The sequence below is a fragment of the Ovis aries genome, chromosome 4, assembly GCF_016772045.2.
Source record: "Ovis aries strain OAR_USU_Benz2616 breed Rambouillet chromosome 4, ARS-UI_Ramb_v3.0, whole genome shotgun sequence".
NCBI lineage: Eukaryota > Metazoa > Chordata > Mammalia > Artiodactyla > Bovidae > Ovis > Ovis aries.
Window position 1 is genome coordinate 113,144,249 of NC_056057.1, and position 26,321 is coordinate 113,170,569.

The following is a 26,321-nucleotide window of genomic DNA, read 5'->3' on the forward strand; positions in this document are numbered from 1 at the left end:
AGCATACGGGGTGGGACAGAACAAGACCCACGTGTTGCTTCCCGGCCTGTGGCTGGGACCGGTCGTAAGGTGTGTGCTCTCTGGCGGCTTTCCAGATGGTGGTCTTCAAGTACATCGAGGACAAGGACGTGTTTCAGAAGTTCTACGCGAAGATGCTGGCCAAGAGGCTTGTGCACCAGAACAGTGCGAGCGATGACGCCGAGGCGAGCATGATCTCCAAGCTGAAGGTAAGGCTGGCTTCTCCCAGAGAGTGCAGCCTCGGGCGCCGAGGCTCCCGGTCCCTCCAGGCTGTCGGCTGTGCCGAGCCGTCAGCTGTGATGGCAGTGTGAGCGCTGCCGCTGCACACCGAGAGCCCACCACCATTGTCGAGACGCGTCCAGGCCCCCCCACCAAAGTTGCTGAGACGCGTCCAGGCCCCCCACCAAAGTCGTTGAGACGCGTCCAGGCCCCCCCACAGTCGTTGAGACGCGTCCAGGCCCCCCCACAGTCGCTGAGACGCGTCCAGGCCCCCCCACAGTCGCTGAGACGCGTCCAGGCCCCCGTCATAGGGCTGCCTGTGCTCTCCCCGACACTCATGCGTGTGCCCGTGTGCACACACACACAGGTTCCCAGACACAGACACGTGTGCACGCACGCACACACGCCCTTCTGCTGCAGCTGAGCCCACCCAGCGCATCCTCTCCCAGCTCCCGTGCACAGCCCCAGCTCTGCACGCCCCCAACCCCCACCCGCCCACTCCCCCCACCACCAGGAATCGCTCCACGTGGCGTGGCCTCCACTCATATGTTTTGTTGGCCTTGAGCAAGTGGGGCTTTTTGTATTTCTCTGGGCTTGGTTGACTGTTAGTAACCCCACGTCTGCAGGACAGGAAACACCAGTGTTAGCTGGCTATTGAGCATTTATTTCTTAATTTGGCTCCCACTGCACCTGGCCTCTCAGGGCTATTCCATGTTTTACGGCGTATTTCACTGTGGCCGGAAATTAGTTAATGTGAGTGCTACTCCGTGCGGGCTGCTGTGATGGAGTACCGTAACTCAGTGGCTCAAACAGGAGAGAAGTGTTCGCAGAGCTCCAGGGGCTGCCAGGATGCCCAGATCAAGGTCCAGGCAGCTCAGTGTCCAGTGCAGGCTCCCCGCCCCTCCCCTCCCCCTTCCCTGAGGATGCCCAGCCACGTCCCCACCCAGCCAACTCTTCCCCGCATAGAGGTCCACTCTCGGGACCTTTCCTAAACCTCCTTATCTCACCGTGGCCCCACTTCCAAGTGCCAGCAGCCTAGGACTTCAGCATGGGACGGGGTGTGGGGGATGGGCAGGCCAGTCCGCGGCCACGGGTGAGGCACAGACAAGCCAAGTCGTCTCGGTGTGCTCGTGCTGTCAGGAATCCTCGCTCTTCCTGCTCGAGTGGCAGTCACTGTGTTCCACGCCAGTTGCTGACGGTTCTGTTTACAGCTGTGTGGGCTTTGATAGCATATGGACGTTAATCAGTGCATGTTCATACCGTGAGCTCCTGTACCTGCTACAGCTTCAGTACTGCTGTGCAGTGTCTCCTGTGTGTATGCTCCCCGTCAGACTCCCCTGTATACCTCTCTGTCTCTGGAGAAGTTAATAAGGCAGTTGTCTGGGTTCGTTTCAGCAAGCTTGTGGTTTTGAGTATACCTCTAAACTTCAGCGGATGTTTCAAGACATTGGTGTAAGCAAAGATTTGAACGAGCAGTTCAAAAAGCACCTGACGAACTCCGAGCCACTGGATTGTGAGTATCCCCTGGTTCCCGAGCTTCCTTGACCAGGCAGGGCTCTTGGAGGAGGCGGCGCTCTTTGTAGTGAGTGCGAGAGATGGCAGCTTTACCAGAAATTCAGGGCCAGGCACGCAGGAAGTCCACACCCCATGCCTCCTGCCTCCTGGGTGATGACAGGAGGTGAAGCCGGGGAAGGGGGTTGGCGTTCCCCCCGAGGGGCCGAGCCGGTGGGGGTCTTGTGTTCAGGTCCTGAGCCCTGACCTCTTCCACTGGCTGGCATAGCCGCCTCACTCTGGCCGGTCGCCAGCTCGGGTGCCAGTTACAGTTTAAGTTCCAGCTAACGTTTTTTCACTTTAGTTTGATTCCATTCTAGCAGTTTCTTCTGTTATAAGAAACTGCCGTGGCCATACAGATGACCAGTCAGAACCTGGCTCCTTGATTGCACTGGGGGTCAGGACAGGCCGGTGTCAGGACACAGAGGTCCTCTGGGCTCCTTCGAGGTCTGACTGCGGCAGGGGGTGGCAGGTTTCGCTGACATGGGGATTCTCTTGTTTTTAAATGAAAATGAGGCTGTACTTGCCCCAAATCAAAAGCACCATTCCATTGTAAAACTTGACCGTGGTGCCAGCAGACTTGTCAGCTGTCTGCAGTGATGACGTTATGGTATAATTTATAGATCGTGTGTGGTAGATACATACAGTCTTTGTGCTGTACACAGAGTCTTCAGCGCCACACAAAGCATAATGAAGTCGGTTGACTTGCGTTTCTCATTGTCTTGAGTTTGAGGCTCTCAGGCCATCCAGCCTGAGGAACTCAGGTGCACCCTGAGTGGACTGAGCTTATTGGTGGCTGAAAACCAGAGCAGATGAAGCCAAACAGGCACATGGTGTTACAATTCCGAGTTAGACGGGGAATGAAAGACGCACTCTGCAGGGAGAGAATTTGTGGCACTTTTTCCCTTTACTTCCCAGGTGGCTCAGACAGTAAAGAATCTGCCTGCAATGCGGGAGATCCTTGGGTGGGAAAGATGCCCTGGGGAAGGGAATGGCAGCCCACTCCAGTGTTCTTGTCTGGAGAATCCCTTTGGACAGAGGAGCGTGGTGGGCTACAGTCCATGGGGCTGCAAAATCAGACACAACTGAGTGACTAACACTTTCCCTTTACTAAATTTAATTGAAATTTAGTGTATTTCGTCCTTAGTTTTATATTAAAGCAGGATTTTTCATTTAGTGTGTTTTTCTTTTAATAAAAAGCAATTTAAGTTTACCTGCTCTGTTGGCATTTTCCAGTTTATAAGGCTAATGTATTCCTGAACTTTCCCCTCCCCCAGTGGATTTCAGTATTCAAGTGCTGAGTTCTGGATCGTGGCCCTTTCAGCAGTCTTGCACGTTTGCCTTGCCGTCGGAGGTAAGGATGGGTTCCTCTTCTGTTCCACTGGTGCTGGGCAGGGATGAGGAGGAGCCCCTTCATGCCGGCATGCCTGCAAAAGGCCTTCCTGCTGGCCGAGCCGTGCCCAGGGAGCCCTGAGCACTGGCCGGCGTGGGGTCAGGAGGTGGCACCTCCGGTCCCACTCAGCAGTGGTGGTTTACTCTCAGAAAGTAGGACCTCGTAGTTCGGTGATGAACGTCATGGTGATCCCTACTTGTCTTGAACTAGAGACTTTTTTTAATTGTACTTTCAAATGTGTAAATTAACGGGCTTCTGCAAGATAATGAACACTTGATACTTGCAGTTCACTTTCATGTCAGCATGTTGTCCTGTGAACTAGGCCCAGTGTGTGTTTAGAGATGACTGTAGGATGTGTTGAGGCACGTGTTTCACAGGCGCTCCCCACCTTGTACGCAGCTGGAGCGGAGTTACCAGCGATTCACAGCCTTTTATGCCAGCCGTCACAGCGGCAGAAAATTGACGTGGTTATATCAACTGTCAAAAGGAGAATTAGTAACAAACTGCTTCAAAAACAGATACACTTTGCAGGTAAGATCACTTTTTATTTTGGAGGTTGGTTTGTTTGTTTCATATAAATGGAGATGAGATGAAGTATAGAAATCCAGTGGTGACACGCGACAGAATCTAGAGTTAAGCTTCTGCGAAATAATACCGAGGTTAAACAGCTTGGAGTTTATGAGTCGGAGAGGTGAGTTCTCTCTGGCTAAGGGAGAAGCTACTCACTAATGCTGAGCCTCACTTTCTCCTCCACAAAAGTGTGGAGGCGGTGTTAGAGCTTGGACTCTGTGTGCGGTGTGAAGACGAAGTGAAGTTGAATGTATTTTAATAAGCATTTGAGGGCTTCCCTGGTGGCTCCGTGGCAAAGAGTCTGCCTGCCAGTGTAAGAGACGCAGGTTCAGGACCTGAGTCAGGGAGATAGGTTGGAGGAGGAAATGGCAGCCCACTCCAGCTTCCCGTTCTTGCCTGGGAAATCCCATGGACAGAGGAGCCGAGGGGCTGCAGTCCTTGGGGTCGCAGAGTGTCCTTGACACAGCTTCCGCTTGACATACACTAGTGTTCAGATGCCAGCTTTAAAAGCTGGAGTTTTCTGTCTGTGATTGTGATACCAGCTCTCTTCTTTGCGGGGCAGTTTCCTGCCAGCAGCAGCCTCGGCGCTCGCTCCCTGCGGCGCTGCGCACCACCTGACGGTAACTGTCGCTTGCTTTCTGGTTTGTCGCTGAGCAGCCAAGCATCGGCCTGGCGAAGGGACCTCCTCTGGCTCCTGGCTGATAGGAGCCACAGTTTCCGTTCAGATCTTGTCCCTTAAAGATTCCGTCTTGAAGAGGGTTCGCTTGTGTGCTTATAAGCTTATAAAAGCAATTGTAAATCTGTAAGTGTTAAGAAACTTCTGACTGCATTTTGCAGACTCAACCCGCTCATTAAACTTTCAGCAATTCTACTCTGATAAACTGAAGTGTCTGATACTCCGTCACACCAGGTCCAGAGGTCTTTATCAGCTTGAATGTGGATTTCTATACAGCTAACCCTTGAGCAGCGTGGGAGTTTGGGGCACCGACCCCCTGGGCAGTTGAAAATCGGCACAAAAAGTAGAGTCAGCAGTTTGCATCCAATGGTTTCCTTACATCTTCAGATTCAACAAACCTCAGATCTGTAGCACTGTCCTATTTACCGTTGAGGGTGGGGAATCCACAGATAAATGGACTCACACAGTTCAAAGCCATGTCAAGGGTCCCCTATGCAATTGAAATTGTTTTCTTTCTTCCCAAGTATACATAGAAGAATCTCTGAGTTCAGACTTCATTACCTAAAATTTCAGTGCCCCCCCGCCCCGCTTTGGATCAGTAGACACGTAAACTTTATCGAGACCATTTACATAAAAAGACACCCCATCTTAAGTATTCAGTTTGCGTCATTCAAAGGTCCACTGTATCTACATGGACAAAACGTGTGGAAGAAAATGCAGAATCCTCAAGTGTCTGTAAAGGTAGGGAGCGGCGTCTTTCAGGAAGAAGCGGATCATGGTGGAATTGTGAGACGTGCGTTACTCCCACTTAATGGATTGGCTTTGTTTTTTGCGTCTATTCAGAGCACTGCTTTCCTAAGTAAGTTCTTTTGGGAGTTGCCCAGCATTTAGCTCTTTCCTCTCTTTCCTTTGCATGGGGCCCCGAAGGCATCCACATTCCAGATGGCCATCCTGCTCCAGTACAACACGGAGGATGCCTATGCCGTGCAGCAGCTGACGGACAGCACCCAGATCAAAATGGTACTCCAGCCTTGGTGTCCTGGGGAGGGGAAGGATCCATGACCCTGAATAGGCTTTTCTTCCAGGGCTCAACACATGATGTGTTCAAAGCTTAATTTTTAAACTCAGTGTAACATATACCTACCCACGCACATGCCCACATGGCTCGCTTTTCTCATTCATTTAGCTTGTTCTCAGCCCTCTTTCCAGCTAAGCTTTCCCTTACTAAACTTAAATTTTCACCAAATGTTATCCTTCCTGCTAATCGTTTTTTATTGAGCTACATTTCACATAACACTGAATCCACCATTTTATACTACTCAGTGGCTTCCACAGGGCTGTACGACCACCGTCGTCATACAAATCCAAACAGTTCCATCAGCGGAAGAAGAAACCAGTAACCGTTAGCAGCAACTACTCTTCACCTTCATCTTTTTGTGACGGGAAAAATCCGTTCAGGCATACAGACGGGCCACACCGTGTCTATCCGTTTATCAGCTGATGGGCGTGCGAGTCGCTCCTGCTTTTCGACTGTTCTGAGTGACGCTCCTGGGAACACGTGTGTGCAGGCCTTTCAGTTCTCCCGGGTGTAGACCTAGCTGTGGAATCACGGCCGTGACAGCTCACGTTTTCCTTCTGGAGGGACTGCCAGGCGGCCCCACGGTGGCTACCCCCGCTCGTGTTCCAGCAGCGGTGTGAGAGCTCCACCCTCTCTGCATCCTTGCCAGCACGGCGCTCACCCATTGTAGTGGATGTGAAGTAGTGCCTCATTGTATGTTTATGCCCACTTTTAATTGGGTTATTTGTCGTTTTGTTGAGTTGTAAGAAGTCTTCACATATTCTGTGTAGTAGACCCTTTTCGGATAAGTGATTTACAGATATTCCCTCTGTGGGTTTTCATTTTCTCTATCACGCACGTGGTTTTAATTCTGATGAAGCCCACTCTATTTTTCCTCTGTTGCTTATGTTTTGGTGTCAGACATCTGAGGAATCATTGCCTAATCCAAGGTCAAAGATTGTTCTTGCCCTGTTTTTTCTTGAAGTGCAGCTGACTTATTATTAAAGTATAATTGAAGTATGAATTAACACATTAGTTTCAGGTGTGCATCATAGTGGCTGGATATTTTTATACATGTGTTTCCCCTCTTGGTTGGTACTGGCAACCTTGTCGAAAGTCAGTTGGTTCTAGATGTCTTTCTAGATTCTCAGTTCTTCTCCACTGATCTAAACGTCTTGCCTTATGCCAGTACCACATCGTCTTTGTGTAATAAGTTTTGGAATTGAGACGTCCGACTTTGTTCTTTATCAAACTTGTGTTAGCTGTTCTGGGTCCCTTGTATTTCCATATAAATTTCAGGATTAGCTTGTCTGTTTCTGCAAAATAGGCAGTTGGAATTGTGATGGCGATTGTATTAAGTCTGTAGGTTGCTTTGGGAGAATTGCCATCCTAACAAGATCAAGTCTTCTAATCTGTGAACATGGATGTCTTTCTCTGTTATTCAGATTGTCTCTAATTTCTTTTAACTGTGTTTCACAGTTTTTATCATGCAAGCCTTTTTACACTTATTTGGTGAAATTTACTCCCAAGTATTAAGTTTGATACTTTGGTGAAATTTACTCCTGTAAGTATTCTATTAAGTTTGACGCTATTGTTGATGAAATTGTAAATTCATTGCTGGTGTACAGAAATACCTGTTGGATCTTGTACGCTGCAGTCTTGCAGAATGCATTTATTCTGGTACTTTTTGTGTGGATTCTTTAGGACTTTTTAAATATGCAGTCATGTCATCTATAAGTGCAAATAGTTTTGTTACTTTTACTCCTTGGGTGTCTCTATTTTTGTTGCTCGATTGCTGTGGATAGAACTTCCAGTACAGTGCTGAGTAGAAGTGGTGAGCACAGGCATCCTTGTCTTGTTCCTGACCTTGAGGGGAAAGCTTGCAGTTTGTCACTGTGAGTTTTTCTTAGATGCTGTTTACTAGACTGCAGACATTCCCTTCTATTTTTATAGTGTTTTGTTTTTTTAGTGTTTTCATCATGAAAGAGTGTTGGATTTTGTCGAAATGTTCTTGCTACTCTATTGTGATGACTGTGTGCTTTTGTCTACTGATGTGTGTTATGTTGACTGTTTTTTAAATGGTGAACCACCCTTGCATTCTTGGGATAAATACCACTTGGTCATGGTATATGACACTGTTTATATGCTGCTGGGTTTGGTTCGCTGGAATATTCTCGAGGATTTTTGCTGCTTTATTCATAGGGAACTTGGTCTGCCATTTTCCTGTGATAGCTTTATCTGGTTTCGGTGTCAGGGTAATGTTGGCCTCATGGAACGTGAATTAGGAAAGTCATTTATTTTTGCATCATGCTTCAAGTTAGCCCAGAATACATTTTCAAGTTCTAATAACACAAGAATTTGCTTCTGTGCACATAAGAGTCTCTTTTTTTCCTTCCTCATTCCTCACCAGGAGGAGGAGAGGCTCAGGTTGTCACCAGACCGCAGGGAGGGCTCTGCTCTCGGGAACTCCCTTTTCGGGGCTGGGTGGCCCTCGCTCCCCTGTTCAGCCTCCACGCTAGCCCCTCAACCAGCTGTCCCCCACTTCCCTCTCCTCTCCTGCGTGAGGGCTGTTGGCGGCTCAGTCACTCTGGCTTGTGAAGACGGCCTCTGGGGCGTGGCCACCTCGTCCTCACCAGGCTCCAGGCGGTCAGCACACCGGAGGCCTCTCCAGCTGGGCCTCGCCTGGGCCTGCCTTTAAGGGCAGGGGGGCATGTGAGCATCCCGGCGGCTGTCCCGCTGTGTGGGGTCCCCAAGCTGGGGCGCTAGAGGAGAGCTGAGACAGGACGGACGGCCTGCTCTCTGCGCACAGAGGCGGCCCAGGGGCGTGGGTTCACCAAAGGCAAGTCTCGGGCGCCACCCCTGGCGTGTTCATGAGCAGAAGGTGCGTGCAAGGCTGCTGAAGCTCCTGCCCATTCCTTTCAGTGCTGTGTCCAAGATGCAGTCAAGGAAGTCGATCTTACACGTTCTGGTCTTTATTAGTAGAGTTGTGAGTTTTAATACTGGGTGATCAAGAGCAGAACGGGGTTGCTGCCACTTTTCGGAGTAGGTTTGGGGAGCCGCTGAGGGGCACAGCCCTCTTTTCCCTCTGGACATAATCTTCTACTTGGGTCACTAATTTTTCCCCAAAAATGGACTCTGTGGGATTGGCTGTGGTTGTTACTGCAAAGAAAAAAAATGTATTTTTCTCTTTAATTGCAGGACATTTTGGCACAAGTCCTACAGATTTTATTGAAGTCCAAGTTATTGGTACGTCTGTGTTCTTTGAATGTTAAACTAGAAGAAAGCCGTTTCCTGAGATGATGTACTAACAGTTGTTTTCTTACAGGTCTTGGAAGATGAAAACGCAAATGTTGATGAGGTGGAATTGAAGCCAGATACCTTAATAAAATTATATCTTGGTTATAAAAAGTAAGGAAAATCTGCTAAGGAGATGGTCCTAGGCCGCAGACTCACCCCCTGACCCCAAGCGCGCACACGGGTGTCATCGCACACGGGGCTGTGAGCCCAGTGCTGGCCTCTGCCGAGGCCTTTGACATCCTTTGGCCATCCCAGGTGTTTCTCCAGTTGACTCTCAGTTTTCGGGGTTTTCATCTGGTAAATGGCTCTCCTAGAAAGCCTGGCCCTCTGAGCCCCCGTGTCTTGATGTTATTTCACTTGATAGTTTGGGGAGAACAGGTTAAGGAGCTGAATTTCCTGGGACACAGCCGTCCCGTTGCTGGCAGGGTAGGACCCCGCCCCATAGGGAACTAGGGGGCCTTTCACAGAGATGACATGGCAACGGCCTGGGGAGGCGGGAGGTCATTGGTCACGCTCTCCACCCTCTGTCTGGGGGCAGAGCCACTCTTTAAGACCGAAAACAGAAAGCAGCTTTACTGTATGTCTTTGAAAGCAATAGTGACTGGTCTCCTCAACTTTCTTGACAGTAAAAAATTAAGGGTTAACATCAATGTGCCCATGAAAACGGAACAGAAGCAGGAACAGGAAACCACACACAAAAACATCGAGGAAGATCGCAAACTACTGATCCAGGTGACCGGGGCCGGCCCCTCACGTGGCAGGCGGGCCGCCCGTAGCTGGGGGCGCTTCCTTCGGGCTGTGTGTCGCCTGGGACTTGGGAGAGGCGGCCTGGATGATAGATGGTTCTGGGTGTAGTAGATGAAATACCGAAGAAACAGATGAGAGAGTCCGTAAAACGGGCGGGAGCAAGGCTTGTCTGGTGGAGCTCTCAAGTGCCATCTGTGGCTTTGAGGACTGAATTTTTCCTCATTTTAAATGTGTGTTCTAGTTGGGTTAAATTACTAAAATTGCTGCTCACAAAACCAAAACACTCTAACGTTTGTTGTGTTGGCGCCGAAACAAGCAGAAAGAATCAGCCCCCTGTGTCCTTGGACCTGCAGTGTGTTCGTTCCCGTTGGGATCCCAGTCTTGCGCACAGAGCGCACCCCGCAGCCTTATTGCTACTTCTCCTCATTACAGACAAGTTCTGGTTAACTCTGGGGAAAACAAGGTCTGTTTTTCTTTCCTTGGTCACATAGGCGGCTATTGTGAGAATTATGAAAATGAGGAAGGTCCTAAAACACCAGCAGTTACTTGGAGAAGTCCTGACTCAGCTGTCCTCGAGATTCAAGCCCCGGGTCCCAGTAATTAAGGTATAGGAATCCCCCAGCACCAGGATTCAGATGATTATTATCTCAAAAAACAAAAGAGGCGATGACTGTCACAGAGGAGCTGGGCTTAGTCACGTAAAATAGGTGTCCACAAAAGAAAACAGGCCGAATTCTGAGACGTGCAAAATCCTCAGCATTCCACTTGCTGAGCTGCTCAGAGCGAACAGCGCCGGCCCGGGAGCCTCCTGCATGTGCGGAGCCCGGTGGGAGGCTCGTCCCGCAGGCATGGCTCCTTCTGGGCCCCCGGGGGGCCTGCAGCCCCGGGACACGGACCCCCGGGGTCTTTTCACGCAGAAACCGGGCGGCTCCTTCCCCTTCTGAGACCCGAGGGGGGCGGTGGGAAACCCCGGGGGGCGAGGGGGCGAGGGGGCGAGGGGGCGAGGGGGCTCTGCGGGAAGTGAGACGGCGCCGCCCTGGGAAGGGTGGGAGAATCCCTCTCTCTCCGGTCGGTAAATGTGTTTTTCTTTCTCTTCACGGCCGCTCCCTCCTCGGAACACCACGCGCAGAAATGCATTGACATTCTTATCGAGAAGGAGTATCTGGAGCGAGTGGACGGGGAGAAGGACACCTACAGCTACCTGGCCTAACCCGGGGGTCTGAGCGCGGGCGCAGCCCCTCGGCCGCGGGGACGGCAGCCCCGAGCGCGGCGGCCGCGCCCCCGGACGCCCGCCCGGCCCCAGGCCCGGCCCCTGGCGCGGGCGCGGGCCCCGGAGCTGCTCAGGACCGCCACACTTCACGTCTGTACATACGGACACCGACGCCATTTAACCTAATTTAAGACCGGAGGGGGGCACCTCCCGCGCCGAGGGCTGCATGCGCCTGCATCCGGATCAACCATTGGCCACGCGAGCCCCAGCTGCCGGCCGGGGCCCCTCGGAGGCCGGCAGTCCTGGAGAGCGGGTCTGAAGGGACCCACGTGTAATCTGCTATGAGAAAACCATTTGTATAGTGTGTTTCATTTTTTAATGTGTGAAAATAAAGAAAATTAAAGGATTTCTGTACAAGTCGCATTGGGTTTTTGTTTTAAGTTTTACTAATTTCTATCTGTAAATAAAAGATATAATGATTGTGCAAACGGGCCTTCCCTGGTGTCTTCCTGAGGCCCCGAGGGCCGCCCTGCTAAGAGGAAACATGTTTAAGCTTTGAATGTCCAAGCCCTGTTCGCCTTCTCCTCCTGAAGCGTTTGCCTTCATCCCCCTGACTGGCTGCAGTGACCAACGCCCTGGAGCCTCCCCATGGCTTCTCTCCCCCGTGGTGCTGGCCAGGGTCAGCCGGCTGCCTTCCTGGAAGGGTGGCCGCTGGTCACCGCGTTCGTCCCGAGTCGGGCTCAGGGGCCACGTCCACCGCCAGCGCCTCCCTTTCGCCTCTGGCCCATTGTGACTCCTCGCCTGTGGTCTCGGGTGGTTGGCTTGCAGCCCCTGTGCGGTCACTTCCCAGCCTGAATCCAGAAGGAACGGGAGGCGAGAGCAGAAGCCCCGGGCTGGTTTCGTCTTTTGGGCTTCGAGGTCCATAAAAAGGACACGTGGCTCTCCTGACTGGAGACTCGGACGTGCTTGTCAACACCTGTGCCATCTCCACCTGCCCTGAGGCCTGCTTCTGAAGTCAGGGCCAGAGGAAGACACCCAAGCTACTATGTCCTTCCAGTTTTTTGGACCAATCTGGCACCTAACAGGTTAGTGTTTTAAAATTTAATGGTTAAATGGGTTACTAAAAGGAAGAGTAATAGACTTAAGCACTTGGCTTAACGGTTTCCATGTTTGTCTTAGTGTATCTTCTTTTTTCTAACAGTCTTAATAAGAGCCCCAGTGTATGAACCAGGTAAAAAGCAATGCCCCCCCCTCCCCCAGAGAACTCCCACCCCCCAGAGCTGTAGTGCCCTGGGGCTCCAAGGACCACCTAGAGACTGCCCTGCGAGTCCCCGGCTGGGAGTTGAGACCACAGCTCTGCTTTTCCTGGCAACAGTCCGCCTGCCCAGGGACAGACGCGCTGTAAACCGCCACAGCCGCTTGCCACACTTGCTGTCTGACTCCCCGCAAGAGTAGGAAAGTAAATTGCTTTTTTTTTTTTTTTTAATTTTTATTGGAGTGCAGTTGATTTACGTGTTAGCTTCTGGTATACAGCAAGATGATTCAGTTACACCTGTTTCCACTCTTCTAGATTCTTCTCCATACAGGTCATTACAGCGTATTGAGTAGAGTCCCCTGTGCTATACAGGAGGTCCTTGTTATCTGTCCTGTGTGTGGCAGTGTGCATATGCCCCAGTCTCCCAGTTTATCCCTCCCCTGCCTTACCCCATCTTCAACACAAGCTTGTTTTCTACATCTGTAGTTCTTACTTCTGTTTTGTAGATACATTCATATGTTCCTTTTTTTTAAGATTCCACATACGAGTGATACTATATGGTGTGTCTTTTTCTGGCTCCACTTAGTGTGACAGTCTTTAAGTCCGTCCGTGTTGCTGCAGATGGCGTTGCATTCTTTGTTATGTGGCTGGATAATATTCCATTGTGTCTGGGTACCACAGCTTCTTCATCTGTTTGTTTACTGATGGACATTTAGGTTGCCTTCACGTCCAGCTACTGTAAGTAGCGCCTCGGTGAGCGTTGGAGTCCAGGTACCTGTTCAGACAACGGCCTCCGCAGATACATGCCCAGGAGTGGGGTTGCCAGGTCACATAATAGAGCTTCGTGGTGGTGGGTTTTTTTAACTGAAGTACAGTTGCTTTAGTGTTGTGTTTGTTTCTGCTGCACAACAGAGTGAATCAGATATATACCCCCTCCCTCTTGAGCTCTCCCCCAAACCCTCCCCCTGTCCCACCCCTTGAGGGGTGACCTCGGGGTCATCGCAGAGGACACAGCGGCTTCCCGCCAGCTAGCTGTCTCACACAGCAGTGTATCTGTGCTGATGCTCCTCTCAATTCGTCCCACCCTCCCCTTCAAGACAGGGAAGGGACCTCTTCATGAGACTTTACTGACGTCTCTCGAGTTCCTCCAGGGTGAAGAGTGTCTTTGGTCAGACCGAGGACATCCGTGAGCAAAGGCAGACTGGAGGTGGGTGATGGGAGGTTCCCTGTGCATACCCCCCACCCTGACCCTCACACTAGGTGAAAGTCCTGTTTAATGGATGTGGAATAAAAGGTAGTTCCAGACTTGATGCCTTCATTCCACGAACCACTTCCTAGCCTAACAAGAATGGCCGGGCCTCCAAATACAAGCCACGAGGGTTGAGTTCCCCGGCATCCAGGAATCAAACCAGGGTCTCCTGCACTGAGCTGCATTTTTCAGAACCTCAATAGTAACCTTCTGAATCTGCCATCACCCACCTCTGAAGGCTGCCTAGTATCCAGGCCCTCTGGGAAGTTCACGCCCTGGGAGAGGGGTGGTGTATGGCAGCCTTGGCATAACCCACAGGGATTGGTTCACTGAAGGAAAGCTGTGTTCCGGGCAGTTGCTTAAGTGCTGCCCCTGACGGAACCATCTCCTCTCTCCTAGGAGGGGGGCAGCAAGGCAGAGCCCAGGGCCAGGAGCCCCTCTCCTGGGCTGGGTTCTCAAACCTCACGCCTGCCTAGAGGCAAACTGCCAGCCCTCACAGGTCAGCGCCTTTGTAGGAGGCATCCCGGGACACCACAACAGGAGACACAGGGCTGAGAGGCACCCAAATTTAAAATATATTTACTCACTGAGTATTTTAAGATGGCCTACCTATTCATTGAGGTATCTTAATTTTCCTTTGGAAAAAAAGATTTTGCCACACCCAGCTAAAAAATCATTTGACTCATTTGAAGTAAATCCCTCTTAACTAAATCCTTTTTAAAATTTTTTTTTTAGGAAGGGCAACAACTTGTCTGGGTGGTTTGATTCTATACACATGAATCTCATCTCTCTAGAGGCAGAACAATGACTTGGTCAAAATAGGTGAGGACAGTTTTCTAAAACTTCTTTGTGGAGCTTTGGTTCACATACAAAAAGCTGTGTGGTGTGGATGTGTTGGACCACTTCTCATCCCAGGTACTACACACACCCCTCCCTGGATCATTTGTAACAGAGGCCAGAGGAATAAGCAAGTGTTGATTTGAGCTTATTCTGATAAGAGCCCAAAGCCTATGCAACTTCCAACAGAGTGTGAGTGTGTGTGTGTGTGTGTGTGTGTGTGTGTGTGTGTGTGTGTGTGCGCGCGTGCACACTTAGTCGTGTCTGACTCTGCAATCCCATGGACTGTAATCCACCAGGCTCCTCTGTTCATGCAGATTCTCCAGGCAAGAATACTGGAGTGGGTTGCCATGCCCGCCCCCGGGGGAACATTTCGAACCCAGGAATCAAACGAGGGTCTCCTGCATTGAAGGCGGATTCTTTACCAGCTGAGCCACCAGAGAAGCCCTCCAACGGAATACTTAGGTTCTTTCAAAATGTCGTTTGAAACCTTTCTTGATGACCTACCTACAAATCTAAAGTGGGCTTCCCTGGTGGTTCAGAAAGTTAAGAATCTGCCTGCAGTGCAGGAGACCTGGTTTCAATCCCTGGGTCCGGAAGATCCTACCTGCAACCTACAAATCTAAGTGACACCATCTGTGAATTGATTTTTGGCAGCAGTGGTGGGCAGTTGAACGCCTTGGGCAGAGGTGGGAATCCAGAGTTGGAGTCATTGACTGGGCACACTGAAGTCTGGAGGTTGACTGATCCAGACAGGCAGTTTCTAGGTAGAGGATTACATTTTTTTAAAAATAAACTTCAAAATGTTGATAATTTTGTCGTGCAGAATGATGTGATGGCGCCTTCAAATTAGCCTGTGGCAGTTAGTCGGAGTCCAGGCTGCTGCCTGTACTTGGACGTCAGGACTGTGGTCAGACGTGTGGGTCTTCGTAACCACTGGGGAAAAGCTTAGGGACCACAGACACTGACCAGCTGTACAGCCTGTTGGGCTCTTTCTCCTCAGTGGACGAGGTGTGAGCTCCCTAAACCATGGCAACCGTGACTGCACCCGTATCCTGATGCTTATGCATCCGCTGATGTGGACACTCATTCCGCATAGCTCTCCTTGGTTCCCCCCGTTGGGGAACTAAACCCACCAGGCTCAAACAATGTCAATTACTACCTCGGTGGGAGAGCGAGGGGAAGAGAAAAAAGCACATAGTTAAACTTGGTGTTCTGTGTGAACTGAGTACCTTGTGTCAAGCTCTTTCTCCCCCCCACTCCAGGTAAAGGAACAAGTCCAGCTGACGAGCTAAGGATGCTCTCGATCACGTGAGGTGTGGCTGTGGCTGCAGGCCAGGATTTCTGGTCAGGATCTCCGCATCCGTGAGGTCAGTGGACTGGTTCCTGGAGGTACGCTGCCTGTCGAGGAATGAAAGCCCGCTGTGCGAAGCGCACACACCGGGCGGTGCTCCCAAGCCCCGCCCTCCATCAGGGCACCTGCTGTCTTCTGCTGCCTCTGGTCACATGACAGGGAACAAATGGGCTTCACGGGCGCCACGTGCCAAGGGTGGCACGCGGCGATCGGGCAAGCTTGGGGGCGTAACTGGTCAGTGACACCTCCTGGGTATAGCACAGAGACCAGGGGTCTCAGCAGGTGGCAGGGAAGATGAGGGGACACAGGAGACACACACGTGCAGTTTTCCACTGCCAAAGCCAAGGGTGACTAAACTGTATCCCAGGACTCAGGTCACAGGGCTTGTGCATCGAGACAGCAGAAACCAGCCTCGTCCATGTTTGCGTAACTGGAAAGGAAGGTGTTTTATCTGAGCTTCCCATTCATGCTACAAATCAGTGGAAACTTACTGATCGCTGCCACCCTGGGCACTCCTGCCACTGCCCAGCTTGAGGAGCAGCTCCGTTTCCCGGGACGGTAACAGTGTTTCTTACTCCTTTGAGATTTAGAAGTAGTCTGGTTGTCCCCGTCACATTTCTGAAGGGCTGTATCTAGTGGTATTTAGAGCTAGGTTGCAGGAATTGCCTGTCGTTTTGGAGAATGAGGTTCAGAGGGCGGGCACCTGCAGGCCTCGGCACCGGGACTCACCGCTTGCACCCTGGTCTCGGATGCAAGCAGTGAACACTTACTGGGTCCTCGTCTCCTTAGCCAGTACGTGTGGTATATGATAATGTTTGCAATAGTAGTTAATTTGCCTAATACAGGCTATATGTGTTACACCCAGATTCCCAGGATGGCTTCTGACAAAGCAAAGGGGTGCCCATCCCTCAGTCCTTTTCTAAAACCAGCTGGGGAGGCGGTGTAACACATGACAAAGACGAGGAGAAGTTCAAGTATTCTTTATTCAAAGTTGAAAAATGTACCACACTGCATTATTGCAAAAATTCACTGGTACAAAACACTTTGCAGCTGGTGAGAAGGCAATAAAAAGTTGATTTTTTTAAACTCATTACTATAAATTATTCTTACAGTACTTTGCAGATTCAGAATTTCAAACTGCATTTTCCTTTTCTAAATCGCCCACAGTACTCGAGGTTCCTGAAGCTAAGGCCGCTGTTCCAAGAGGAGGGGGGAGGAGGTAGCACGTGTCAAGGGATCTCCATTTCTCTTTCGATGCCCACATACTTCAGGGCGTCGGCCTGGCTGTATCTGAAACAGCGGGAGGAACAGGTGAGCGCCCTGCAGTGCGGGGTGAGACCCAGCCCGCTCGGCAAGGCACACGCGAGCCCGTTACTGCTGCCTGCACAAAGGAGCCAAGCTGGACAGAACTGGCAATAATGCCCCTTCCCCAGCCAGCCCCCTGCCCCTGAAACCAACTACCCAGGAAGGCAGGCCCGCAGAGGGCACCGGTGTTGAGGCCAGACACAGGGAGTGCAGAGAACCTTAGTGAGCGGGCCAGAGCCGGCCACGGGCCCCCTGAAGCCAGGATAGCACAGAGGCAAGAAGAGATAGATGCCTGCGATTCTTCCCACCTGGTGAGCCCTACGGGTCCCCCAAAGAAAGGTGCTCCACCCAGCTGCTCCTCCTGGGAAGATCTGGGTTGGAAACAGCTCCACACAGGCCCCAGTTTAAGACAATCCTACACAGAATACCAAGCTTCTCGATGGGAATGTATAGTCAGCCACAGGATTTGTTCAACTAAACATTCCTCTGACTATATTTAAATATTCTATAACTTGTCAATTTTCCCCAGAACTTGACAGTATAAACTGCCAGCCGGATGCCCAGCGGCATAACCACCCCCTGGGAGCCTGTGCTCAGCACCCTGAGGGCAGGCACTGACCCTGACGGTAAAAATGGAGCTTTCTGCGTTTTTTCAACTTCTAAAAAGCATGACTTTATACTGGAAATGCCATTACCCCAGCAGTACACCCTAGCTCCCAGCACCGCCCACAGTAAATCACCAGCCCCGGATGGAAGCCCAGCCCAGAGCCCGAAGCCAGCCTCTGGCCAGAGCTCAGCGTCCAGGCAGAAAAGCCCTCAGACTAGAAACCAACCTGTAATCGAAAAACAGCTCTTCACCAGTCTGGATGGCTCGCTTAGCAAAAATCCCTATCCTGTGATCGCCGTTGACCATCATCACTGCAAAGAGAGGCGTGGGGTCAAGGCATCGGTGAGGACGACCTGGGATGGGAGTCTGGTAAGGAGCCCAGAACCACTCACAACGCCCTGCGGGGACTCCGCCTCGGAGCACTTACCTTTTGCATAGCAGTTGGGATTTACTGAGTGATTTGCAAAACGAATCTTGTTACCCTTGCGGGTTGCATCCACCACAAAATCTAAAGAGAAAAAAATAAGCATAACCCAGCAAACAATTAGTTTTAAATCAATAAACACAAGGTTATTGTAATTCTGTAAAAATATAAGTGGTTTCTGTTCTTTAGAGTTTGCCTTCAAAAGCAAGTAAATCATTCAACCTGGTTCACTGCTAAGAAATGACCTCTGGAAGAAAATGCTGCCCCTAGGTTAAAATAAAATTCTTCCCAACATCATAATAAGTGTCTTCAAATTAGTTTTTTTTCATGTTACTGGTTATGGAACACGCAGACCACTTGTTCCCACTGGTTTCAGTGGCGAGACCCCCGGAGTAGCACGGGTGTGGAGTGGGGACCTGACTGACCCGACCCCTTCCCCCAGGATCAGGGTCTGCACGCGCATGTCCCTGTCAGTCCTCGGGACCCCCAGGGAAGCTGAGGAGGTGCTTCACAGGGCGGGGCTCCAGGCCCTCCCAGGAGAGAGGCGGCGACTGGTAGCCGTGGCAGGAGGGACGCAGGAGGAGAGCCAAGGACGGCTCAGAGCCCGGGGCCACCGCGGCCCCTCCCTGCACACCACAGGACCCCCCACGCCACGCATTACACTCCTCCAACCTAGGGGAAAGTCTCTCAGTCATGTCCGACTCTGCGACCCCATGGAATGTAGGCACCCCCAAGGCCCCTCTGTCCAGGGAATTTTCCAGACAAGAGCACTGGAATGGGTACCATTTCCTTCATCAGGGGATCTTCCCAACCCAGGGATCGAACCCAGGTCTCCCGCATTGCAGGTGGATTCTTTACCATCTGAGCCACCAGCGAAGCTCAAGAATACTGGAGTGGGTAGCCTTTCCCTTCTCCCAGGGATCTTCCCAACCCAGGTCTCCCGCACTCCAGGTGGATTATTTACCATCTGAGCCACCAGGGACGCCCTCCAGCAAACAGCCTGTTCCTAAGCCCAGCCCCCTTCAAACAGCTGACACCGGGGACCCCTCGTGTCATCTCTGCTGCTTCCGCCCCTGGAGGGACCTGAGGCGCAACCTGGGACCCAGAGGGGCCCTGGGCCCGCAGCGTACCGTTGTTCAAGTTGAACAGAAAGCTGCACATGTACTTGTCGTACACTTTCCCTCTTCTGTCTGCTTCATCTTGAGAAATAATCTGAAAAGACAGACACGGGGTGAGGGGATTCACCATCAGGTGAGCCTGGCAGACACCCAGCTCGTCTGCAACGTTTGGGACCTTGATGACACTCAGCAGAGGGTCACTGGCCAATTTCTTTGTCAGAGAACAGTGGTGTTTTAAGGACTCTGACTTAAAAATACTTCCACAGCTTTAAAGTAACCGCCTGAAGAACGTGAGTAACCTTAGTCTTTTTTACTTGGTACAAAATGCAGCCAGCCCCAGGGTTTGCCCTAACTTAACCTAGAAACGATGCTTTAGTTTATCAGTTAGGCTACGGATTAAATAGAGACTCGTCGTTATAAAGTTCTTGTTGTCCCCCTCGTTCCCAGGTGATAAAAAGCTGAATGTGACAAGGACTGAAGTGGTGTAGCTTCCACGCAAACCAAACCCACGAGTCTCAGCTGAAAAGGTATTTATATTCATCTCTAATCAAACCCAGTACACCTGCCCAATGAAAGTCAGTCCAAACCACATTACAGGTGACACCACGTGAGCAGTGGCCATCCCACTGTCTGCGACTGACTGGGGGGCCCGGCCTTACCTCTCCACAGTATTCCGAGATGAATTCATTTTTCTGTACAGGGTCTTTGATGAAGATCCCCCAGCCTGCGACATCAGACGGTGCCAACAGTAAATGCTAGAGAATAAACACAATCGTCAAAGAAGAACACGGCTGCACAGATTAGACCACAGGATGAACCGGGGTGACTCAGCCACAGAGGGGTGTGGGGGTCAGCATCCCCCGTGTGACCAGAGGGGCCGACAAGCTGCAGAAGCCACGTTTTGTTTTTTTGTAAACCCAGTACAGAGCCTAAGTGTCTGCCTCACAGGAAAACGGTGTCGCCTGAGCTGGTGGCCCTGATCTGGTCCGCATGTGCATCCCCAGCTGCCCTTCAGCACTGAATCCCCGACTCCACCGGCAGCTTCACAGGCCGTCTGCCCCCCCTCCACGTCCCCTGGGCCAGTCGCCGCCCCGCCTGGTGGGTCACCAGCCCTTTTTCCCCTCAAAGCGCTGTCCCTCCTTCCAGGGCACTATTCCACAGCCCTTCCTCACGACTGCACAGAACCCCAGGGGCCAGCACTCCTGTGCTCAGCAAGGTGATCACCGCTGTCAATTTTACAGATAGACCGTGTTTGGGAACTACGCCCGAAGCCCTGCCTTTTCACCAGGCTGACTATCATGCTTTCATTCCACATTGCTTATGTCTTTAACGGAGACTCCCTGATCCCCAGGTTCCTGAGCTGTGCTTTGACCTGGCCTACGCTCCCGTCAGGGCAATTAACCAAGTGCCTCCTTGACCAGCAAAATACTGTTAAGCAAATGAAACCTAATTGGTAAAAGAAATATCTACAGAGTTTTCTGTTTGAGGAGGTAAAAGATGTCCAGAAAGATGACAAAGGAGGGTTTTGTTGTACAAGAGAGGAGGTTTAGGACTGGTGGAGAAATGTTTTCAGGGCTGAATGGGGGTCCATGGGCAATGCTGTCCTCATTGTGACGTGAGGACCTGGAGTAAAGCCGTCTGAATGCCTGCTAACATCACAGACAAAAAAAGTAAAGCCAGTGCCATACATGATTTCTGGCAGAGGTGCCAGAATTTCTGACAACAGTGCCATCTCAGCTACACTGCACGCTCAGTCAGGGCGCTAGGAGCTGACTACGCCGCACGCAGCTGGGGACCGGGGCTAAAATGCCTGCTCGGAGCCCGGCTCCTTTCCTTCTGAGTCTCAGAACTCTGGGCTTAATGATTATTCCTAATTCACGGAGTCAGGACAACTAAGGAGTTAACACACAAAAGTGCTCAGGTCAGTTCGGTCCCTCGGTCATGTTTTTGCAACACCACGGACTGCAGCACGCCAGGCCATCACCAGCAAACTCCTATCCATCGAGTCGGGGATGCCAACCAACCATCTCCTCCTCTGTCGTCCCCTTCTCCTGCCCTTAACCTTTCCCACCATCAGGGTCATTTCCAATGACAGGTCTTTTTTACTGTCATCGCCTCCCCTAAAAAACTAAGCTAGCTAACCTAGAACGTGCTGGGAGTCTCGTACGCTCAGCAACAAACCCCCTGGTTGGGACAGTTAGTCCCTCCCTGCAGCACCCGCTCCTACCTTCTTGGAGCCCCGCTGGATGCTGCAGTTCTTGCAGGACACGTTCTTGCTGTCCCAGTGGTCGGCCGCGCCGCAGGTGAGGCAGAGGTCGGGGTCGCACTCGCGGACGGCCAGGTAGCACGGGCACTGCTTGGTGTTGCACTGGGCTTTGCAGCGGCAGCCGGGAAAGCGGTTCTGGCCTTCAGAGAGACGCCCCTGTCAGGCGAGCGCGGCCCGGCGCCGAGCCCAACGACCGCCCCGAGCCTCGCGGCCCCTGTGCTCGCCCACCGTCGCCACACAGGCGAGGGAAGAGAGCAACGTCAGGGCCGTCCACACGGACCCCGACCGCCGCCTTCCTGCTTCGCCACTGGAGCGAGAGGCGGTCTGCGTACTTACAGTGCAGCGATCGCACGCGCAGGGAGGCGGGCTCTGGACCGCGGGGCACCCAGGGCTCTCAGTCAGGGCTCTAGGGGGCTCCCTGCCGTCCAGGCTTCAGTGCACAACTGCCGACCTCACCCAGATGCCATTACAGGCCTTCTCTCTCAAGAGCAGACCCACTAACTCATGAGAATCTCTAGTGTCCGGGAAGTACTGGGGAGCCATTTCTAGATTTGCCTTCCATTCTGTGCCAACTTTACTATGATTCAAAAGTTAAATGATCAAAGACAATACAAAGTTCCTTTAATCCATGCTGGCCTCACCTGCCCGCCTATGTGCCTCAGCCAGGCAGACTGGCTGGGCTCCACACAGGCTTGTGGCGCGAGTGAGTTTCCCAAAGGAAACACCACAGGGGTTGCCATGATGCCCTCGTGTTGACTGAAGTTAGTTTAAAATTCCTGACCAACAGTCAATTTACTTCTCACGCAATGACATCAAGACAACAAGTACTTACACTCTGAACTACACTGACAAAACTTTTCACAAAAATTTTGTGCTATCACACAGGGGCACGAGCTGTCGCAAGGCTGCCGCGGGTGGTCACAGGGTTGATAGTTGTAAACGTGGTTGGAGGAGCCGTCTGCACAGACAAGAGCACGCGTCAGTCCCGGAGCCGGAGGCGGCCACACGCCCGGTAGGCACACGCACCCCGCCCCCACCCACCAAGAGCCAGGGAGCCCCGGGCACTGTCACACCTCAGTCCGGCTCCCAGAGTTCTCCTCTAGCCAACAGGTGGCCTCCGTCTAAACTGGCTTAATGCACAAAGTCAGGTCTATCTGAACATCCCAAACTCTAATCCAGTTAGTATTCTAAGACACGTGAGGAGGAGGCAGCGAGTTAGTAAGGAGGCTGAGTGGAAAGATGCTAACCCTTCTTCAGCTGGATCTTTCTGCAGTGTGCGGCCCACAACCTGCAAAACACAAACGACACCGCCCTCGTGACCTGGGCGCACGTGGAGCAGCCAGCCTGCCACGGGCCGCGGCACATTCTCTGTGGAGGGCACTGACACAGCACACTACTTTCTGGCATCTTTAATCATTTCAATTGAGCTATCTGGGAAGAAATAAATAATCCAAACAGAAAATGCAGAAGTATCTACTAAAGCTAAGTTATTAAATTACTTATCAAAGAAATGTAATATGAACATGCAGACCACTTCTGAGGTAGAATCTAAGTGTTCCCTTACCCAACACCCAGCTATGCTTCTCTCTAAAAACCCTGGAGGTTACAACAGTGCGTCCGGGCACTTTCCATGTCTGCGCAGGCAGTGGCCTGCCACCCTCACCGCCCCGCCACCCGCTCCGCCAGGGTGATGGCGGGGTGGCCGTGAAGAGTATCGGAGTCAACGCCACACACCCAGCAAACCCGGGCTCTGGCGCTCACAGGCTCCCAAGACACACCACAAATGCTCGTGCCTTTACTGCAGAGGCTACTAAATAGTTCTCCAAAATGAAAATGTAACCTTGACTATGACTCAACACACCAAACCTACAGACCAGCCGCTGGGTCTCAGGCAAACGGCAGCGACGGCCTGAGGAAGCCAGCCAGGCCACCCCGGCCTCCCCCCGGGGCGCTCACCGGTGTTTCCTCTTCTTCTTCCGGGGAGGAGTGTCCACGTCCTCAGCGGGGGCCGGCGCGATGACACTGGATTCTTTGACTCGAAACTCGTACACCTGGCGGGGAAGCACAGCCACATGCCATGAGGACCGTCTGTGTGAGCAACCGGTCTCCCGCTCGTTCCCACACACACTCCACTCTGTCCCGTGGCGCTGCTGCGGTTACTCTCTGTTCAAATCACGAGTCAAAGTCGCTCAGTCGTGTCCAACTGTTTGCGACCCCATGATCTATACAGCCCATGGGATTCTCCAGGCCAGAATACTGGAGTGGGTAGCCCTTCCCTTCTCCAGGGGATCTTCCCGACCCAGGGATGGAACCCAGGTCTCCCGCATTGCAGGCGGATTCTTTACCATCTGAGCTAAAAGGGAAGCCCCAAGAGTCATAAAGCTACATCTAAATTCTGGTTTTTGAAACCCACTGCCACCTGCCTGCAGCATCTTTCAGTTCCCTCTCAGCAGAAAAAAAAAAAAAAAATTCTTTTCAGATGAACAGGAACTTGATAGCCAGGAATGTTCCTAGGTCTGGACAGTGCCCACATGCTTGTCCGCTTGAAGGTCTCTGCTGGTGGCTTTCTCGGCCACGCTCACCTGTCGACATGTTTTGGTCCCGATGAGCCTGGCGATGGCACAGAAGTTGTCGTAGTAGGTGCCGATGAGGACCCTGAACATGGAGGCCTCGGCGCCGCTCCACTCCACATTCTCGGGGGGCTCCGTGTTGGGCTTCATCTTTATTGGCGTTTGACACCGAGAATTCGCTTCTACAAAACCAAAGTTAATAGGCATTGCTCAAGAAGTGGCAAGTGGAGGAAGGGAGGGAGGGAGGCATGGAATGGCAGTTAGAGAAGAGCATTAGGATGCAGAGCTCGGGTGTGCTTCAGAAAACAGGCAGTGAGTGATGTGTGCGAATGCACTAAGGCTAGAAACTATCAGGAAGCTCTTCCCATGGAGACACGACAGCAGGCTCCCCTGAACACAGTCTTCTAAAATGAGAGCAAATGGGGTTCCGCGGCTGCTGTTCATGGTAGGATGCAAAGGGCTGAAAGGACAACCGGGAACGTACTCGTCAGGAGTTGGGCTGCCTTCTCTTAACCAACGCCACCCACCCGCAGACCATCAAGAACGGTCATCTGAATGATCAGATTTCTTTATGCGCTGCCTGAGAAAACTGGCAAAAGGAAAACCACCCAGAGTGTGAGAATACACTGGATCCTCAACCTTCAAATAACCCGCACGGACACCACCACAGGTGAGCGCTGGGTGCAGGGCAAAGACAGCAGCAGGGAGCCCCCAGCCCTGCTCCTGGGGGTCTCACCACGCTGGAAACTAACGGCTCAGCAGAGCACCCAGCCCCTGGCACAGCGCGGACCAGAGCAGCCCAGAGCCCCACAAGCAGCAGGGGCCTGGCCGCAGCCTCACCCGAGGAGCTCGAGGTCTCGTCCTTCTTCTCCTCCTCATCCTTGTCGTTGCTCTCCCCGCCAGTCTCAGCCCCCGCCTCCCGGTCACTGTCCGTGTCCTTCGACTCCAGCACATTGATGGTGGGGGTGCTGGGCCTGCTGCTGTTGTTGGGAAGCCGGCCTCTCCGGCGGCCCCCGGGGCGCTTCGGGGGGGTCTTGATCCGCTCGGCGGTGAGGGCCGCAGCGAACTCCTTCGCTCCCTCCTACAACAGCAAGAGCGGAGACATCAAAGTCAAGTTCTACAGCTCATTCTGGCAGAGGAGGAAGGAAAGGATTGGGTAAGCATGTTAGTCAGACTTATCAGTATCTGCTTTTCACAGGCAGTCACATCTAAAGACAATCATCTTCCTATCTGCTTTCCATGGTTTGAAGATTTGAGAAAGATAAATATGGCTTCTACAAACTCAGGCAAGACAGTTCTGTATTAACTGAGATTAGGAGTTAAAATACAGAATATATTTTAGGAAACACAGTCTATTTAAAAGTGAACTTTAAGAGGAGCCATACACCCAGTGTGCATCTAAAGTCAGCCTTTCCTGTCTCGGGACTTCGTAAGCTAACACTCGTTCATCTATGGTAGCATTGGAAGTATACAAGAAGAATACAAGACATACACGTGCTCCATCCGTCCCTTTTCTGCCCCCTTTCCCCTGTGAGGGATGCACAGCCCCAGGAAGACATGAAAGGCCCTTGAGGGACAGGCAGTGAGGGTCACAGTCTGCGCTGCCAGGCGCAATAACCCCATCTCGGAAAGTATACAACAACGGTAAGAGCACGGATTATAGAGACCACAGACACACTTTAGGTGAGCCAAATAAAATGCTGCCTTGTAAAGAATATTATACAACAGTGCTCAAGAATTCCATTTTTAGTGGCAATAGAAGGGAGAAGTTTGAGAGCAGCCAACAGTTTTATACTTCATTCTACAAAAACCAAATTGCTTAAAAATAGGATACCTTCTGTAGGTGCCATTCAATGAATCTTCTGTCCAAAATCCAACAGGCAATATATACCCACTTAGTTCCTAGGTAGGAGTGGCTTGGTTCAAAGAGGGGAAATGGTAAAAATAAGATAGTACCCATAAAAAGCAACTTTTCTACCTCATATTTTCCTACACCCTTACCTTCTCTCCATCATTACAAAAAAAAAAAAAAAAAAAAACACACCACACACACCCCTCATCTCTGGGAGCTACATATAATGCGCTAAACTACAGCAGGTCTGCACAGAAGGGCGATGGCTCTGAGCAAGGCTCGGACACTTCTGTGCTGCTGGGGTTTGGGCGGGCTCTCTGTGCTTCCCAAGCTCTAAGGTTGGCGGAAGGCACGAGAGTCTCGGATCCTAAAGACCTGCATCCACTGCTGAAGAGACTAACGCTGGTAGAGAATAGCGCAAGGTAACAAAGGACTAGGGTGTGCAGCAGGTACGAGCTCCCAAGAAACGTGGCTGAGAAAAACCTCTGCCTATCGTGTGGCCAGTAACAGTACGGGAACAGCAGCTTACCGCTGACTTCACAGATCTCACGAAAATTCAAAATTCAGACTTCTCCACTCCCTCCAGAACCCCCCGCATGTGCTTACCAAGTGCTGGTAACAGTGGGGGCCACAAGGCTTATTGTCGAGGGCCGTCTCTGTGTTCTTCCGCTTGTAAGTGTTGGGTGTTGCATGAAAAGCTGCAAAATAAACAGAAAACATCCAAACATAAAGTAAACTAGTTACTT

General features: G+C 51.7%; 2 protein-coding genes across 13 annotated transcripts in view; one reads left to right on the forward strand and one right to left on the reverse strand.

The window, feature by feature from the left end:
* CUL1 (cullin 1) overlaps window positions 1-11,157 on the forward strand; it is an 89,675-nt gene extending 78,518 nt beyond the window's left edge. For all 5 annotated transcript variants that reach the window (XM_060415186.1, XM_042248974.2, XM_042248973.2 and 2 more), the window contains exons 13-22: window positions 96-227; window positions 1,633-1,750; window positions 3,066-3,142; window positions 3,581-3,712; window positions 5,355-5,447; window positions 8,683-8,730; window positions 8,810-8,892; window positions 9,408-9,513; window positions 10,020-10,133; window positions 10,658-11,157. In XM_060415186.1, the coding sequence (XP_060271169.1) occupies window positions 96-227; window positions 1,633-1,750; window positions 3,066-3,142; window positions 3,581-3,712; window positions 5,355-5,447; window positions 8,683-8,730; window positions 8,810-8,892; window positions 9,408-9,513; window positions 10,020-10,133; window positions 10,658-10,738 (984 nt within the window). In that variant the 3' untranslated portion in view covers window positions 10,739-11,157. The remainder of the gene's footprint in view (window positions 1-95; window positions 228-1,632; window positions 1,751-3,065; window positions 3,143-3,580; window positions 3,713-5,354; window positions 5,448-8,682; window positions 8,731-8,809; window positions 8,893-9,407; window positions 9,514-10,019; window positions 10,134-10,657) is intronic.
* A 5,241-nt stretch (window positions 11,158-16,398) lies between these two features.
* EZH2 (enhancer of zeste 2 polycomb repressive complex 2 subunit) overlaps window positions 16,399-26,321 on the reverse strand; it is a 56,726-nt gene continuing 46,803 nt past the window's right edge. For 6 of the 8 annotated variants that reach the window (XM_042248977.2, XM_042248976.2, XM_027968911.3 and 3 more), the window contains 12 exons: window positions 26,182-26,273; window positions 24,564-24,804; window positions 23,736-23,905; window positions 23,110-23,204; window positions 22,401-22,441; window positions 21,986-22,111; window positions 21,115-21,293; window positions 19,547-19,642; window positions 18,900-18,981; window positions 17,773-17,853; window positions 17,572-17,656; window positions 16,399-16,723 (listed from right to left, as the gene is read on the reverse strand). In XM_042248977.2, coding sequence (XP_042104911.1) covers window positions 16,663-16,723; window positions 17,572-17,656; window positions 17,773-17,853; window positions 18,900-18,981; window positions 19,547-19,642; window positions 21,115-21,293; window positions 21,986-22,111; window positions 22,401-22,441; window positions 23,110-23,204; window positions 23,736-23,905; window positions 24,564-24,804; window positions 26,182-26,273 — 1,349 coding nt within the window. In that variant the 3' untranslated portion in view covers window positions 16,399-16,662. The remainder of the gene's footprint in view (window positions 16,724-17,571; window positions 17,657-17,772; window positions 17,854-18,899; window positions 18,982-19,546; window positions 19,643-21,114; window positions 21,294-21,985; window positions 22,112-22,400; window positions 22,442-23,109; window positions 23,205-23,735; window positions 23,906-24,563; window positions 24,805-26,181; window positions 26,274-26,321) is intronic. The other 2 variants (XM_042248979.2, XM_060415189.1) reach the window with 1 other exon arrangement.